Below are 13,161 nucleotides of genomic sequence, written 5' to 3' on the forward strand. Positions count from 1 at the left end.
TAACAAAAAGTAACAGATACCACCCATCAAACATGATGGTGGCAGAATCATGCTGTGGGGATGTTTTTCTAGACATGGGGTTGGTCCTCTAGCCCAAACAAAAGCAAAATAGATCATTTCCTGTACAGTGACATTTTAGAAAAAAATATGGTTCCAGAAGGGAGACAGAATATGCCACACTATTGGGTATTTCAGCAGGGCAATAATTGAAAACACACCTCTGGCCATTTAAAAAAATTATTTTCACATAGAAAAAATCAAACTTCTGGTGTCCAAGCCAGATCCCAGATCTAAAGCCAAATGAACACCTTTGGGATGCATTGGATTGATATGCTCATCATAGAAGCTACTCAAACAGGGTTCAGTTTGCTGCTGCCTTATTGGACGAATGGTCAGAACGCCCACCTAACATATTACAAAAACTTGTGGATTCAGTGCCAAATAGATGTGCAGCTGTGATCAAAGCCTATGGGTATGCAATGAAATACTGATTTATTCTTCAGATTCCAAAGTAGTTTTGTTTTATTTTTACATACTTAGATCTACAAATTACTTTTGAGCCTAAAGAATTGTTATTTCTGTTTTGATGTATGCTAACTTTGTTTAAAGTAAATGTAGTTTTGTAATAAATTGATTATAATTACATACTTTTCAGTTATTCACTGGCAGTTTACACACTTATCTTTCTGTAATTGTAACTAATGATGTGTGCAAAATACGTTTAGCACTGCTGTAGGGACACAGGCATGTGTGCAAATGCATGCCAGTGTGTGTGTGTGTGTGTGTGTGTGTGTGTGTGTGTGTGTGTGTGTGTGTGTGTGTGTGCGTACTTTTACTCCAGATAGAGAAAGGATGTATTCCAAACCCAGCAAGTTTTATTCCTTTTTTGTATGCCCATGTCAACAGCCCAATGCTTCTGCTTCTCAGTGGGTGCTCTCCTTTACTCCTAAAGTATTTCAATTCTACTTGAATTTTCCTTCTGTGTTTATATCATCCATTGTTGAGTATAAATCTTAAATGACAGTATAATGTAACTTTGTGTCTTTGGTTGTGGCACTAATAATCAATAAGACAAAATTGTGCAGTTGAGTAAAAGACGTGATTCTCATCTCATCTATAAAATGTTAATAGGTGCTAGACTGTGTGAGCAAGCTAGCAAGGACTATCCATGTCATCTGACAATCAGCTTGTGTCATATGTGTTGGGACCATTTTTCTTAGCAGTCTCAAGTTGATGACTTTCCAGAAATAGAGAAGTATGTCATCAATCTGCTACCCACAATCTTGAAAATGCACAGATATGGTCGGGTTTCACTCTACTGGTGCTCGAAGAGTTCATATTCGTTTCTAGAAATGAGTTGTCTCACAGGCAAGGATATTGGGAAAAATAAACTACTGTGGGTGATGGGGGAAGAACAGTTGCTACTCTCCTTTGTTTTTGAAAAGTTTTATTTGCTCTGGAGGTGGCTCAAATGAAGTTGAAAATTTGCTTATGTGGCAAGGTAGTTAGATATTTTAGAAAGTAAAGCCTATGTTACATGTTGTGTATTCGAATACTACTTCACCTTTCAAACACATTTGTTGAGCACAGAGTCTTAGATTGTAAGGAACTGAACATTCTCAAAAATCTCACCCTTGGGAAACTATATTCATGCACTACCTCTAAACTTTTTTGTTATAAGCTAATTAAAACATGAGTTCAAAAATAGAAAGTAAGTTATTTCATAAAACAAAAGAGGAACACTCACCATAGTGAGGTACCTCACAAAAAATCAACTGAGAACTACAAAATATACTCACGCCTCTGCTACTTTAGAAACTTTAATATTCCGTCTATCTAAACGCTTCCTTAGCATAGCTATATGTCTCTTTAAATGTTCCACAGGTGTAGCAAGATCAGTTTCCAATGTTGAGGGTGAAATGCGACCTCCAGCCACACCCAACTGTAGATGCTTACTACTTTTCAATGGTTTATTCATTCTGCAGGCTTTCTTGATATCAATTTCAGTAGTATTTACACACCCTGGCTGTAACAGAATGAGTTATTGTTTCATTATAATGTTTTATCCACTTTCTGAATAGGCATAATACATCATGAATGTGGCCACAACATTTTTGAGTAGGGATAATCATGGAATATGCAATACAGTTTAAGCACTTGCAATTGGCATTTATTTCAAGTTTGTTCGAGACAATTAACATAAAGTAAACAAAAACTAAGGTGTAATTTTTAAAGAGAGGAGTGCAGGGCTGCAGATGTCACTTACTGAAAAGCCACTTCCAAATCACCCTTTCTGTTACAATAATTTAAATGTTTATATATGAGTGGTGTTTACAATTATGCAGCTGAGTAGTACTTTCAAAGTAACAACACATCTCACAGTAAGCTGGTCAGTTACATGCTACATAGACTGTACTCACATTTGACATTAGGAAACAGAATAATATAAGATTTTAGACTTGTGTGCATGTGATTTTATTCATAAACAGATGGTTATCAAAATAATGGCTACATTTTGACAAACATTATTCATACATTTAACCTGTTGGAAAATGCAATAGATGCACAGAGATGCTTAAGGATTTCCTTAGAAATTCTATATTAATGTGTAATTAATACAGAATTTCTAAGGGAATCCTTCACCACCTGTCTGCATCTATTGCATTTTCCAACAGGTTAAATGTGGCCCAATCCCATTTGAACAATGTTTGTCAGAATGTCTAATGCAGCACTTAATTTCGTGAATAATTATGGAAAAGGAAATTAACTGGGTTTGCTATTCTGGAACTAACCACATCCTCTGTGATGTTAATCTGGGTGACTGGGTGAGCCATATGGGGTGAGGAAGTTAATTCACCAGCAGTATACCTGCAAGGCAGTGCCCTTGTATCAGAAAAAAGAATCATATGATTCAGTTACCTAAAAGTCCCATAATATTTGGGTGCACTTCGTCATTACCAAGTAACAACACTGCCAATTTACATAATTAAACTGCAGTTGACATAAGAGAACAACCTCCACATTTAAATATAGAAGGTGGGATGTGTAAGGTTCCTTGGGTACCTGCCACAAATAAACCAAAACCATTCCAGGTGAAAAGTCACTCATTGGCAATACTTCCATCACTTATAAATGTTGTTTCCAGAATACAGATCAGCAATAATTGTTCAGTTACTGCAGTTCACAAAAGCATTGTGGTTTATACAAACAGGTTGCTCTAGATGCTGAGAGAGAGCACTTTACTTTTACTACTCTATATTTTTCGTGTTTTTCTGTGACTGCAATTGTTGAGGGGAAGAAGGGCTGGGGTTATTCACTGTTTTCCAACATCCAAATGAGGATCAATAGCAAGTTAAGGAAAACTGTTTTGGGCTAGCAAGAACTTGGACTTCATAACACCAATTATCTGTTGCTTCTTGTGTTTTATGTGAACTATAAAATCTCATATTAAATGCCATCTGTCAAAACATATCAAAATTACATACATGGATTCATACTCAAAGCTCCAGAAAATCATGTTGTATTAGACCATGATGCATCAATATAACAAAAGAAATGTGTCTAATCACCAGGCTGGACAGAAATATTGATAGTTTCTCTACTGTTGACTGATGGTTTCTGTCACTGTAGACATTTTCCAGAAGGACACATGACACTTTTTAACTTCCGAATTAATCTACCATTTCATTTAAAACATAGTGCAATAAAAAGTATCATCTGGCTTCTCTTACTGGTTTTGATCTGGCTCATGATTATCACAGCATGTTTACCAACTTATGAGTGCAAGCTGAAAAGTAATGCCACTGAATTTTTATGTGAAAACTCTTAAAGCTTTTTGAATAAAACAAATGTTATTAACATTTTATACCTTTATTCTTCATTTCTACATGTTTGCAACCATCTGCCACTAAAGAGCTCCTAACTGTAGTGTGTAACATGGAGGTGTCTAACGTAACTATACTGGTGCATGAGAAACAGCATGCTATATTCTAGTTTCGAATCTGAAGAATTCGTCCACACATGGAGCACCCTCTCCTTCAGCATCACAATGCCATACCACACACACACATTGTGAAATCTGCAGCAATCTGATGCCTTGGATTCACAGTCATTATTCACCTTCCACACAGTCCTGACTGGGTCCCATCCAATTCTCATGTATTTCCAAAACTTAAAGAACACCTTCAAGGACTTCAATTTCATAGCGACAAAGTGGTGCAAGCAGAGGTGAGGTTGTGGCCCTGCCAAAAAAGTCAGTTATGGTATCAACAAACTGGTCCCTCATTTAGAGAGCACATGCATTGCCAGGGAGGCTATGTTGAGAAATAAATACGTACACATGAAGAATAAACAAGCAGAGGGTTAATAACATTTGGTTGATGTAAAAAGCTTTAAGAATTTTCACATAAAAGTTCAAAGGCATTATTTTTCAGCATGCCATCATACACTCCTGGAAATGGAAAAAAGAACACATTGACACCGGTGTGTCAGACCCACCATACTTGCTCCGGACACTGCGAGAGGGCTGTACAAGCAATGATCACACGCACGGCACAGCGGACACACCAGGAACCGTGGTGTTGGCCGTCAAATGGCGCTAGCTGCGCAGCATTTGTGCACCGCCGCCGTCAGTGTCAGCCAGTTTGCCGTGGCATACGGAGCTCCATCGCAGTCTTTAACACTGGCAGCATGCCGCGACAGCGTGGACGTGAACCGTATGTGCAGTTGACGGACTTTGAGCGAGGGCGTATAGTGGGCATGCGGGAGGCCGGGTGGACGTACCGCTGAATTGCTCAACACGTGGGGCGTGAGGTCTCCACAGTACATCGATGTTGTCGCCAGTGGTCAGCGGAAGGTGCACGTGCCCATCGACATGGCACCGGACCGCAGCAACGCACGCATGCACGCTAAGACCGTAGGATCCTACGCAGTGCCATTGGGGACCGCACTGCCACTTCCCAGCAAATTAGGGACACTGTTGCTCCTGGGGTATCGGCGAGGACCATTCGCAACCGTCTCCATGAAGCTGGGCTACGGTCCCGCACACCGTTAGGCCGTCTTCCGCTCATGCCCCAACATCGTGCAGCCCGCCTCCAGTGGTGTCGCGACAGGCGTGAATGGAGACATGTCGTCTTCAGCGATGAGAGTCGCTTCTGCCTTGGTGCCAATGATGGTCGTATGCGTGTTTGGCGCCGTGTAGGTGAGCTCCACAATCAGGACTGCATACAACCGAGGCACACAGGGCCAACACCTGGCATCATGGTGTGGGGAGCGATCTCCTACACTGGCCGTACACCTCTGGTGATCGTCGAGGGGACACTGAATAGTGCACGGTACATCCAAACCGTCATCGAACCCATCGTTCTACCATTCCTAGACCGGCAAGGGAACTTGCTGTTCCAACAGGACAATGCACGTCCGCATGTTTTCCGTGCCACCCAACGTGCTCTAGAAGGTGTAAGTCAACTACCCTGGCCAGCAAGATCTCCGGATCTGTCCCCCATTGAGCATGTTTGGGACTGGATGAAGCGTTGTCTCACGCGGTCTGCACGTCCAGCACGAACGCTGGTCCAACTGAGGCGCCAGGTGGAAATGGCATGGCAAGCCGTTCCACACGACTACATCCAGCATCTCTACGATCGTCTCCATGGGAGAATAGCAGCCTGCATTGCTGCGAAAGGTGGATATACACTGTACTAGTGCCGACATTGTGCATGCTCTGTTGTCTGTGTCTATGTGCCTGTGGTTCTGTCAGTGTGATCATGTGATGTATCTGACCCCAGGAATGTGTCAATAAAGTTTCCCCTTCCTGGGACAATGAATTCACGGTGTTCTTATTTCAATTTCCAGGAGTGTATAATAACTCAGTGATTACAGTGTTTTTATAGGGTAGCTCCTACAAGCATGTACATTCCTATTGTGCAAATAAAATTATCCCTTTCTCCAAGACCATAATTCAATCACTAAGAAAGAATTTCTCCTAAAAATCAAATGGAATTTTCAGGCTGAAGTAAGGAACAAGTGAAGGTAACAAGAAGTCAGCAACTTCAAAGGCTGTCTGATGCCATGTACATAAATAACTTCTATGCAGTAATTCGTGAACTCCTTGGTCTAACTAGCTTTTCAACAGGTTCACTAAATTTACTGACAATTTGTGGAGGTATGTGACATTAATTGTCAATGCACAGGTCATATAATTTGCATAAATAATGGGCCGCTGATTTGTGTATGTGGTGGTGGCGCCCGATAGCGACACAGAATTTGATCACCAAGACATCAACGTGAATTCATTATAATGCTTCTCGAACCACTGTAGCTCAGTTCCCACTCTACGACACAGACAATTATACTGGTGAAAGATGATAGAGTCATCAGGAAAAACATAAGCATGAAGTAATGCAGGTGGTTCAAAAAAATTGTTCAAATGGCTCTGAGCACTATGGGACTTAACATCTATGGTCATCAGTCCCCTAGAACTTAGCACTACTTAAACCTAACTAACCTGAGGACATCACACACATCCATGCCCGAGACAGGATTCGAACCTGCGACCGTAGCGGTCACGCGGTTCCACACTGAAGCGCCTAGAACTGCATGGCCACACCGGCTGGCAATGCAGGTGGTTTGCTGCTGCCAGCGTATCTTTGATTAGTACCACAGGTTCCACGCAAGTGCAGGAGAATGTCTCTCATAGCATAATATGCTCCCACCAGCCTGCATCTGTGGAACACTGCATGTTTTGATTCACTGTTCACCTCAATTATGGTGTGGAGATGGCCCGCGATTTAGTGTAGCAAAAATGTGATTCAACTGAAGAGCCAACATGTTTCCACTGATCAATGGTTGAATCCTGATGGTCCACTCCAGTCATAACTAACAATGTCATTTGGTCAACATTATGGATGGTCCCCTGCAGAGCTCCATGTTCAACAACATACGATGAAAGGCATGCTCTGAAACACTTGTGCACACACCAGCATTATGCTCTTTTGGCAGAGATGCCACAGATCACCATCTATTCTACTTTACAGAGCAGACAACCTCCAAATCTCATTTTCTGTGAATAGTCATGGAAGTCCACCCATGTAGTTCCTAGCAGTAGCTTCACTTTCGTTCTACCTCTTTCCATAGATGCTCATGACAATAGCACATGAAGTATGACCAGCTTCACCATTTTTGAGATATTCATTCACAGACTCTGCATAATAATAATCTGCTCTTTGCCAAAGTCACTCACCTCAATGGATTTCCCTATTTGCTGCCCATACCTTCACTATGGTTATCCCCCATCTGTGTTTGCCCACTTACATTCTTTTGTTACTCTGTCACATGCCCGCAACACTACCCAGGTGGCATTCAACATTGCAGTGGGCAGTGGTCATAATGTTTTGACTTGTCCATATAGAATGATGTACGGAATACCTATTATCATTATAAAAAGAAGCTCTACCACTTCAAAAGGCTTCCTTCATCCATTAGCAGAAAAATTAAAGATGACAGATCCACTGACACAAAAAGAATTCAGAGAAGTTCTAAAATGGCTGCAACCTACGAAGGTTCAAATATTATTCGCAGTAGTTTTATCATAAATATTTACACTACTGGCCATTAAAACTGCTAAACCACAAAGATGACGAGCTACAGATGCAAAATTTAACTGACAGGAAGAAGATGCTGTGATATGCAAATGATTAGCTTTTCAGAGCAATCACACAAGGTTGGCGCTGGTGGCGACACCTACAACGCGTTGACATGAGGAAAGTTTCCAACCAATTTCTCATACACAAACAGCAGTTGACCAGCATTGCCTGGTGAAACGTTGTTGTGATGCCCCGTGTAAGGAGGAGAAATGCGTACCATCACATTTCCGACTTTGATAAAGGTCAGATTGTAGCCTATCGCGATTGCGGTTTATCGTATTGCGACATTGCGGCTTGCACTGGTCGAGATCCTATGACTGTTAGCAGAATATGGAATCTGTGGGTTCAGGAGGGTTATGCGGAATGCCATGCTGGATCCCAACAGCCTCGTATCACTAGCAGTCCAGATGACAGGCATCTTATCCGCATGGCTGTAATGAATCGTGCAGCCACGTCTCAATCCCTGAGTCAACAGATGGGGATGTTTGCAAGAGAACAACCATCTGCACAAACAGTTCGACGACGTTTGCAGCAGCATGGACTATCAGCTTGGAGACCATGGCTGTGGTTACCCTTGACACTGCATCACAGACAGGAGCACCTGCGATGGTGTACTCAACGACGGACCTGGGTGTATGAATGGCAAAACGTCATTTTTTCGGATGAATCCAGGTTCTGTTTACAGCATCATGATGGTCACATTCGTGTTTGGCAACATCACAACGAATGCTCATTGGAAGCGTGTTTCGTCATCGCCATACTGGTGTATCACCCGGCGTGATGGTATGGGGTGCCACTGGTTACACGTCTCGGTCACCTCTTGTTCGCATTGACGGCACTTTGAACAGTGGACATTACATTTCAAACATGTTACAACCCCGTGGCTCTACCCTTCATTCGATCCCTGCGAAACCCTACATTTCAGCAGGATAATGCATGACCGCACATTGCAGGTCCTATACGGGCCTTTCTGGATACAGAAAATGTTCGACTGCTGCCCTGGCCAGCACATTCTCCAGATCTCTCACCAATTGAAAACGTCTGGTAAATGGTGGCCGAGCAACTGGCTCATCACAATACACCAGTCACTACTCTTGATGAACTGTGGTATCGTGTTAAAGCTGCATGGGCAGCTGTACCTGTACACGACATCCAAGCTCTGTTTAACTCAATGTGCAGGCGTATCAAGGCCGTTATTACGGCCAGAGGTGGTTGTTCTGGGTACCGATTTCTCAGGATCTTTGCACCTAAATTGCGTGAAAATGTAGTCACATGTCAGTTCTAGTATAATATATTTGTCCAATGAATACCCGTTTATCATCTGCATTTCTTCTTGGTGTAGCAATTGTAATGGCTAGTAGTGTATTTATCCCTCTAGATAAGATTTCACACTTATCACATTAACCTCTAAAACCTGAGTAGTACCTGCCGAAATTTTCAAATGCAACAACTGTCATGATATTCATGAAAGATGATGGAGTCACAACAGCAATTCCCATGATATATCACTGCTGCCTTTTACAGGTTGGGTTTTCACTGGACTTTTAACTCAACTGACAGCAAGCTGTTTCCAAAAATGTACTTTGGGAGTCTCATGTTAGTTTCTGGATATGCATAAGGTTATCACTGTTAAGGTTCCTTTTGTGTACAACAGGCAGCTGTATATAGAAAGAGAGGGGCTGTCATAATCTATAATTCTTTGAAATACGGCCTACATGATACCTTACTTTCGGTAATGCCAGAATAGCTCCTGATGACTTTCTTTTGACAAATAAAAATATTGCTGGTTCTTGGAGAATTATTCCACAGAAAAATGCAATGAAAGAAGGCATTATAGGAGTTAATCACCAATGTTTCAGTAACAGATGTGCATAATTTTTTTAGCCGACAGATAACTCATGAGAACTTTCAAGATATATAGTCTATGTGACTCTTCCAAATTAATGTTGTATCTATGTATATGCCAAGAAGTTCGGTAGAAGTGGATTCAATATCAACACTGGATAAGCTGAAAAAAATATTAACAGTCTTCAACCACATATTGGATAATCTGAGAAAATCTCTACTCTGCTCCTTCAGTTTATTTAGGTTCCTCCCAGAACCAGTGGAAGTTGTATCATCTGTATAAAGCACAGATTTGCACTGCATATTGTTGGGCAGGTCATTTATAAATATTATAAACAGTGCCAGCCCAAGCACTGATCTTTAAGGAACACCTACAGTAACATAAGAAACTGCAACTTTCAGTCATTATAGCTCACAATTTGTTTCCTGTTACTGAGACGAGATTTAATGAGGGAGAATTTTGGTACCTAATGCCGTAACACAGTAGTTTCTCCAGTAACTCTCTGTGGTTTACAGAATCAAATGCCTTGCTTGAGTTCACCCATAGGGCTCCAGCACACAATATGGATTCAAAAGAGGAGTGCACAATAGAAACAACATTTCCAGCAGCTTTAACTGTTGACAATAGGACTGTAAAACCATTTTGAGACTTATCAATATATTGTTTTTTTGACAAATGTGAGCAAACTTTCTTTTTTATACAATATTCAATTATTTTTGAGAAAATACATAGTAGAAAAATTGGATGATAATTATTAGTGTGGGGTTTATAACACTTCTGTGTAGTGAAATGAGTACTGTCTTTTTTAGACATCCTGGAAAAATACTGCTAACAAATATTCATTTTATAAGTGGGTGCAAAGGGAATGATATTAAGTCCATTATTTTTTTAATCACAAAATTTGAAAGCCATAAATATCTCCTTATTTTGAGCCACTTAATTTTGCTACTGATTTAGTTACATCACATCTTTTCTCCAATTACAAGTTGGTGAGGTAAAAAAATGGTTTACATAAGCAGATTGTGAAATAGCTTTCACTGCAGGTTTCAAACTCTTCTTATGAGGTGGTGCAGAATTAAGGTCTGCAGCATTGATCAAAAAAGAGGTTCAATTCATTTGGAGGGACTTTAACCTCATTTGTACCATTTACACACTGCCTGCCTGTACCTAATTCTGACTTAATGGTCCTCACACTGACTTACATTTGTTATTGAAGTTTTCAACGAAGTTATCATTTGTTCTACATTGGCTAATATGATTTGTAGTCTGTAGTGTCTCTTGAGGCTAATGTATGCTGCTTTATCAACACTACCACATTTTACCTTATTATGGCAGATCAAAACCATTCATCTTAGCTTCTACAAATGTGGTGTGAACCACTTACGTAGAATTGTTTGACCAGGCTAGCTTGCTTCAGTTTTGTTTTGTTTGGTAACCACTAGACAGGAGGTATTGAACATTTCAGACAGAGTACTAATAGTCAACAGTAAATGGCTCCAATTCAAAATCATCTTTATGTACATTTGTAATAAAATTGTCACAACAAGACAGTTGTCTTGTGGGATTGTAATTTGCACAGAAGAGATTATGAGATCTTAGCATGTTAAACAAATTAGCATTTCTGGGTGTTTTATTTCTTACATCAAACTTCAAATCACCACAAATTAATTTATTGTGTTTGGCATATTTTTCTGTATGGGTAATACGTTTATCTAAGCACTCTACAAATTTATCATCATCACTATCAGGAGAGTAGTATATTGAATTAACTGTCAGTTTTTGTGTTGGTAGGAAAATGACAGCTGCTTCAAGAATACCTTTAACATGTTAAGTCCCTAACATCAAGCATAGTATACCTCAATACTAGCTTATTACGTATCTATATTGAGGAATCCCCATAGTCTTGATTGGGTTGCAGTAGCTTGTAATTAAATTAAAACATAGTGGTACATACAGTTTTATCTCTTCTTTTAAGCAGTTTTCATTAATACATAAAATTATTCTCTGTACGCATTCAGCATAACACCAAGCTCATCAGCTTTTTATTTCCGAGACCTAATATTTATGTGCACACATAAAACAGATTTTTCATTGCAAGAAAGAAGATGCACGGTGCCCTGGGGCAAAATGGAAGCACACACAGTGGTTTTCCTTGCACTGGTATTTGTTTGGTGTGGTGGTGGAGTTCCATTTTGGAAGCACATGCACTTTCTTGAGGCAGGCCATGAAACTCATTGTTTCTCTGTGGCATTTTTTGGTCCTGTTTGAGACTTGGATGGCAGACTCCCTTATTTCACTTACTGCATAATTTATATGTCATTGGTGATTTAATAAACTTGATAACACTTTAGCTTGGGATGGGTGATTTGATGCACTTGATAAAGGAGATGAAACGGTATTTAATGAGGCTGCTATCTTCTTCTGTGCGGATAAAAGTGCATTTTTCTTGTTCATTTCTCAAGGTTCTTGTTTGCTTCACATGCAGCATAATTTATCTGGCCAGGCTCACTGGAGGCACTTAACAATACTTTGGCATAGGATGAATGTGGTGATTCACTACTCACAGTGGTTACCTTCACCTCTTCTGCCAACGATTCTCAACAGTGCTGACTGCATTCTCATTCCTGCTGTTGCTATTGATATTTTATCAATCATTGATGTTCCTGTTGCTTCAGCTGTGGTTTTGTCTGTTCTGTTTCATTTTCCCTCAAATTTGGCTATATATGCTTGATGCCCTGGGGGTCATTAATTTTTTGGCATTTTTGTAGTTACCAGTGAACTTCTGACAACATTTAATAAATTAACACAAAGCTCAGTTTTTCCTTTATTTTGCATGTTAAACACATCTCTTCCACTGAAAGCACTTTGTTTACATTATTGTTTACATTATTTTTACGGGCTCGGGTTCGATTCATGGATGGGTCAGAGATTTTCTCTGCTCAGGGACTGGGTGTTGTGTTGTCTTCGTCATCATTTCGACCCCATCTGGTGCACAGGTCACCCAATGTGGTGTCGAATGTAATAAGACCGGCACCAAGGCGGCCAGACCTGCCCTGCAAGGGGACTCCTGGCCAATGATGCCAAACGCTCATTATTATTATTTGCTGGAGATTTTTTCTTGTCTTGGTCCACAATACCACCCCTCAAAATACAGAAAACAAAGAGCTTTCATTACAAGACATATGTCTCTCAGAAGTAAAGATGAACAAGTGCCTGTAGCCCTTAAGGTATGAATTTTAGAGACAATATTTACTGGACTTTTATATTTTTACTGCCCATACTACTACTTCTGAAAGTTTGTCAATGGATTTCTGGTCCATCCTGCACATGTACGAGTTCAAAAAGTAAGTTAACATAGCACTAAGAATTTGATGATTACACAATAGTAATTCACATCTAGGTCCTGTAGGCAGTATAGGACAACTGACTGAATCTGGTTGTTGTCCATAAATTGGAGATCACTCTAATTGTCTTTCAGTATACACAACATAGAAAAATAAAAACAGAGTGAAGTTGCACCTAACATGTGAAATTTTAACACAATCAATATGTTGAGAATAGCTTGTGAGTTGCTGCATTGTTATGCAAGAGGACATTGGCTAACTTCCTACATATTTTTGGTTTATCACAGTTGAAGCAACATCAACAGCAGCCCCTTTCTGCACAACTTTCACA

The 13,161-nt window shown here is 40.2% G+C and overlaps 1 protein-coding gene across 2 annotated transcripts in view; it reads right to left on the reverse strand.

Moving 5' to 3' along the window:
- The window catches only part of LOC126297709 (regulator of G-protein signaling 7), a 221,400-nt gene that overhangs the window by 65,509 nt on the left and 142,730 nt on the right, over positions 1-13,161 (reverse strand). For both annotated transcript variants that reach the window (XM_049988840.1, XM_049988841.1), the window contains exon 8: positions 1,800-2,026. In XM_049988840.1, the coding sequence (XP_049844797.1) occupies positions 1,800-2,026 (227 nt within the window). The remainder of the gene's footprint in view (positions 1-1,799; positions 2,027-13,161) is intronic.

Source organism: Schistocerca gregaria, chromosome X (genome assembly GCF_023897955.1).
Source record: "Schistocerca gregaria isolate iqSchGreg1 chromosome X, iqSchGreg1.2, whole genome shotgun sequence".
Classification (NCBI taxonomy): domain Eukaryota; kingdom Metazoa; phylum Arthropoda; class Insecta; order Orthoptera; family Acrididae; genus Schistocerca; species Schistocerca gregaria.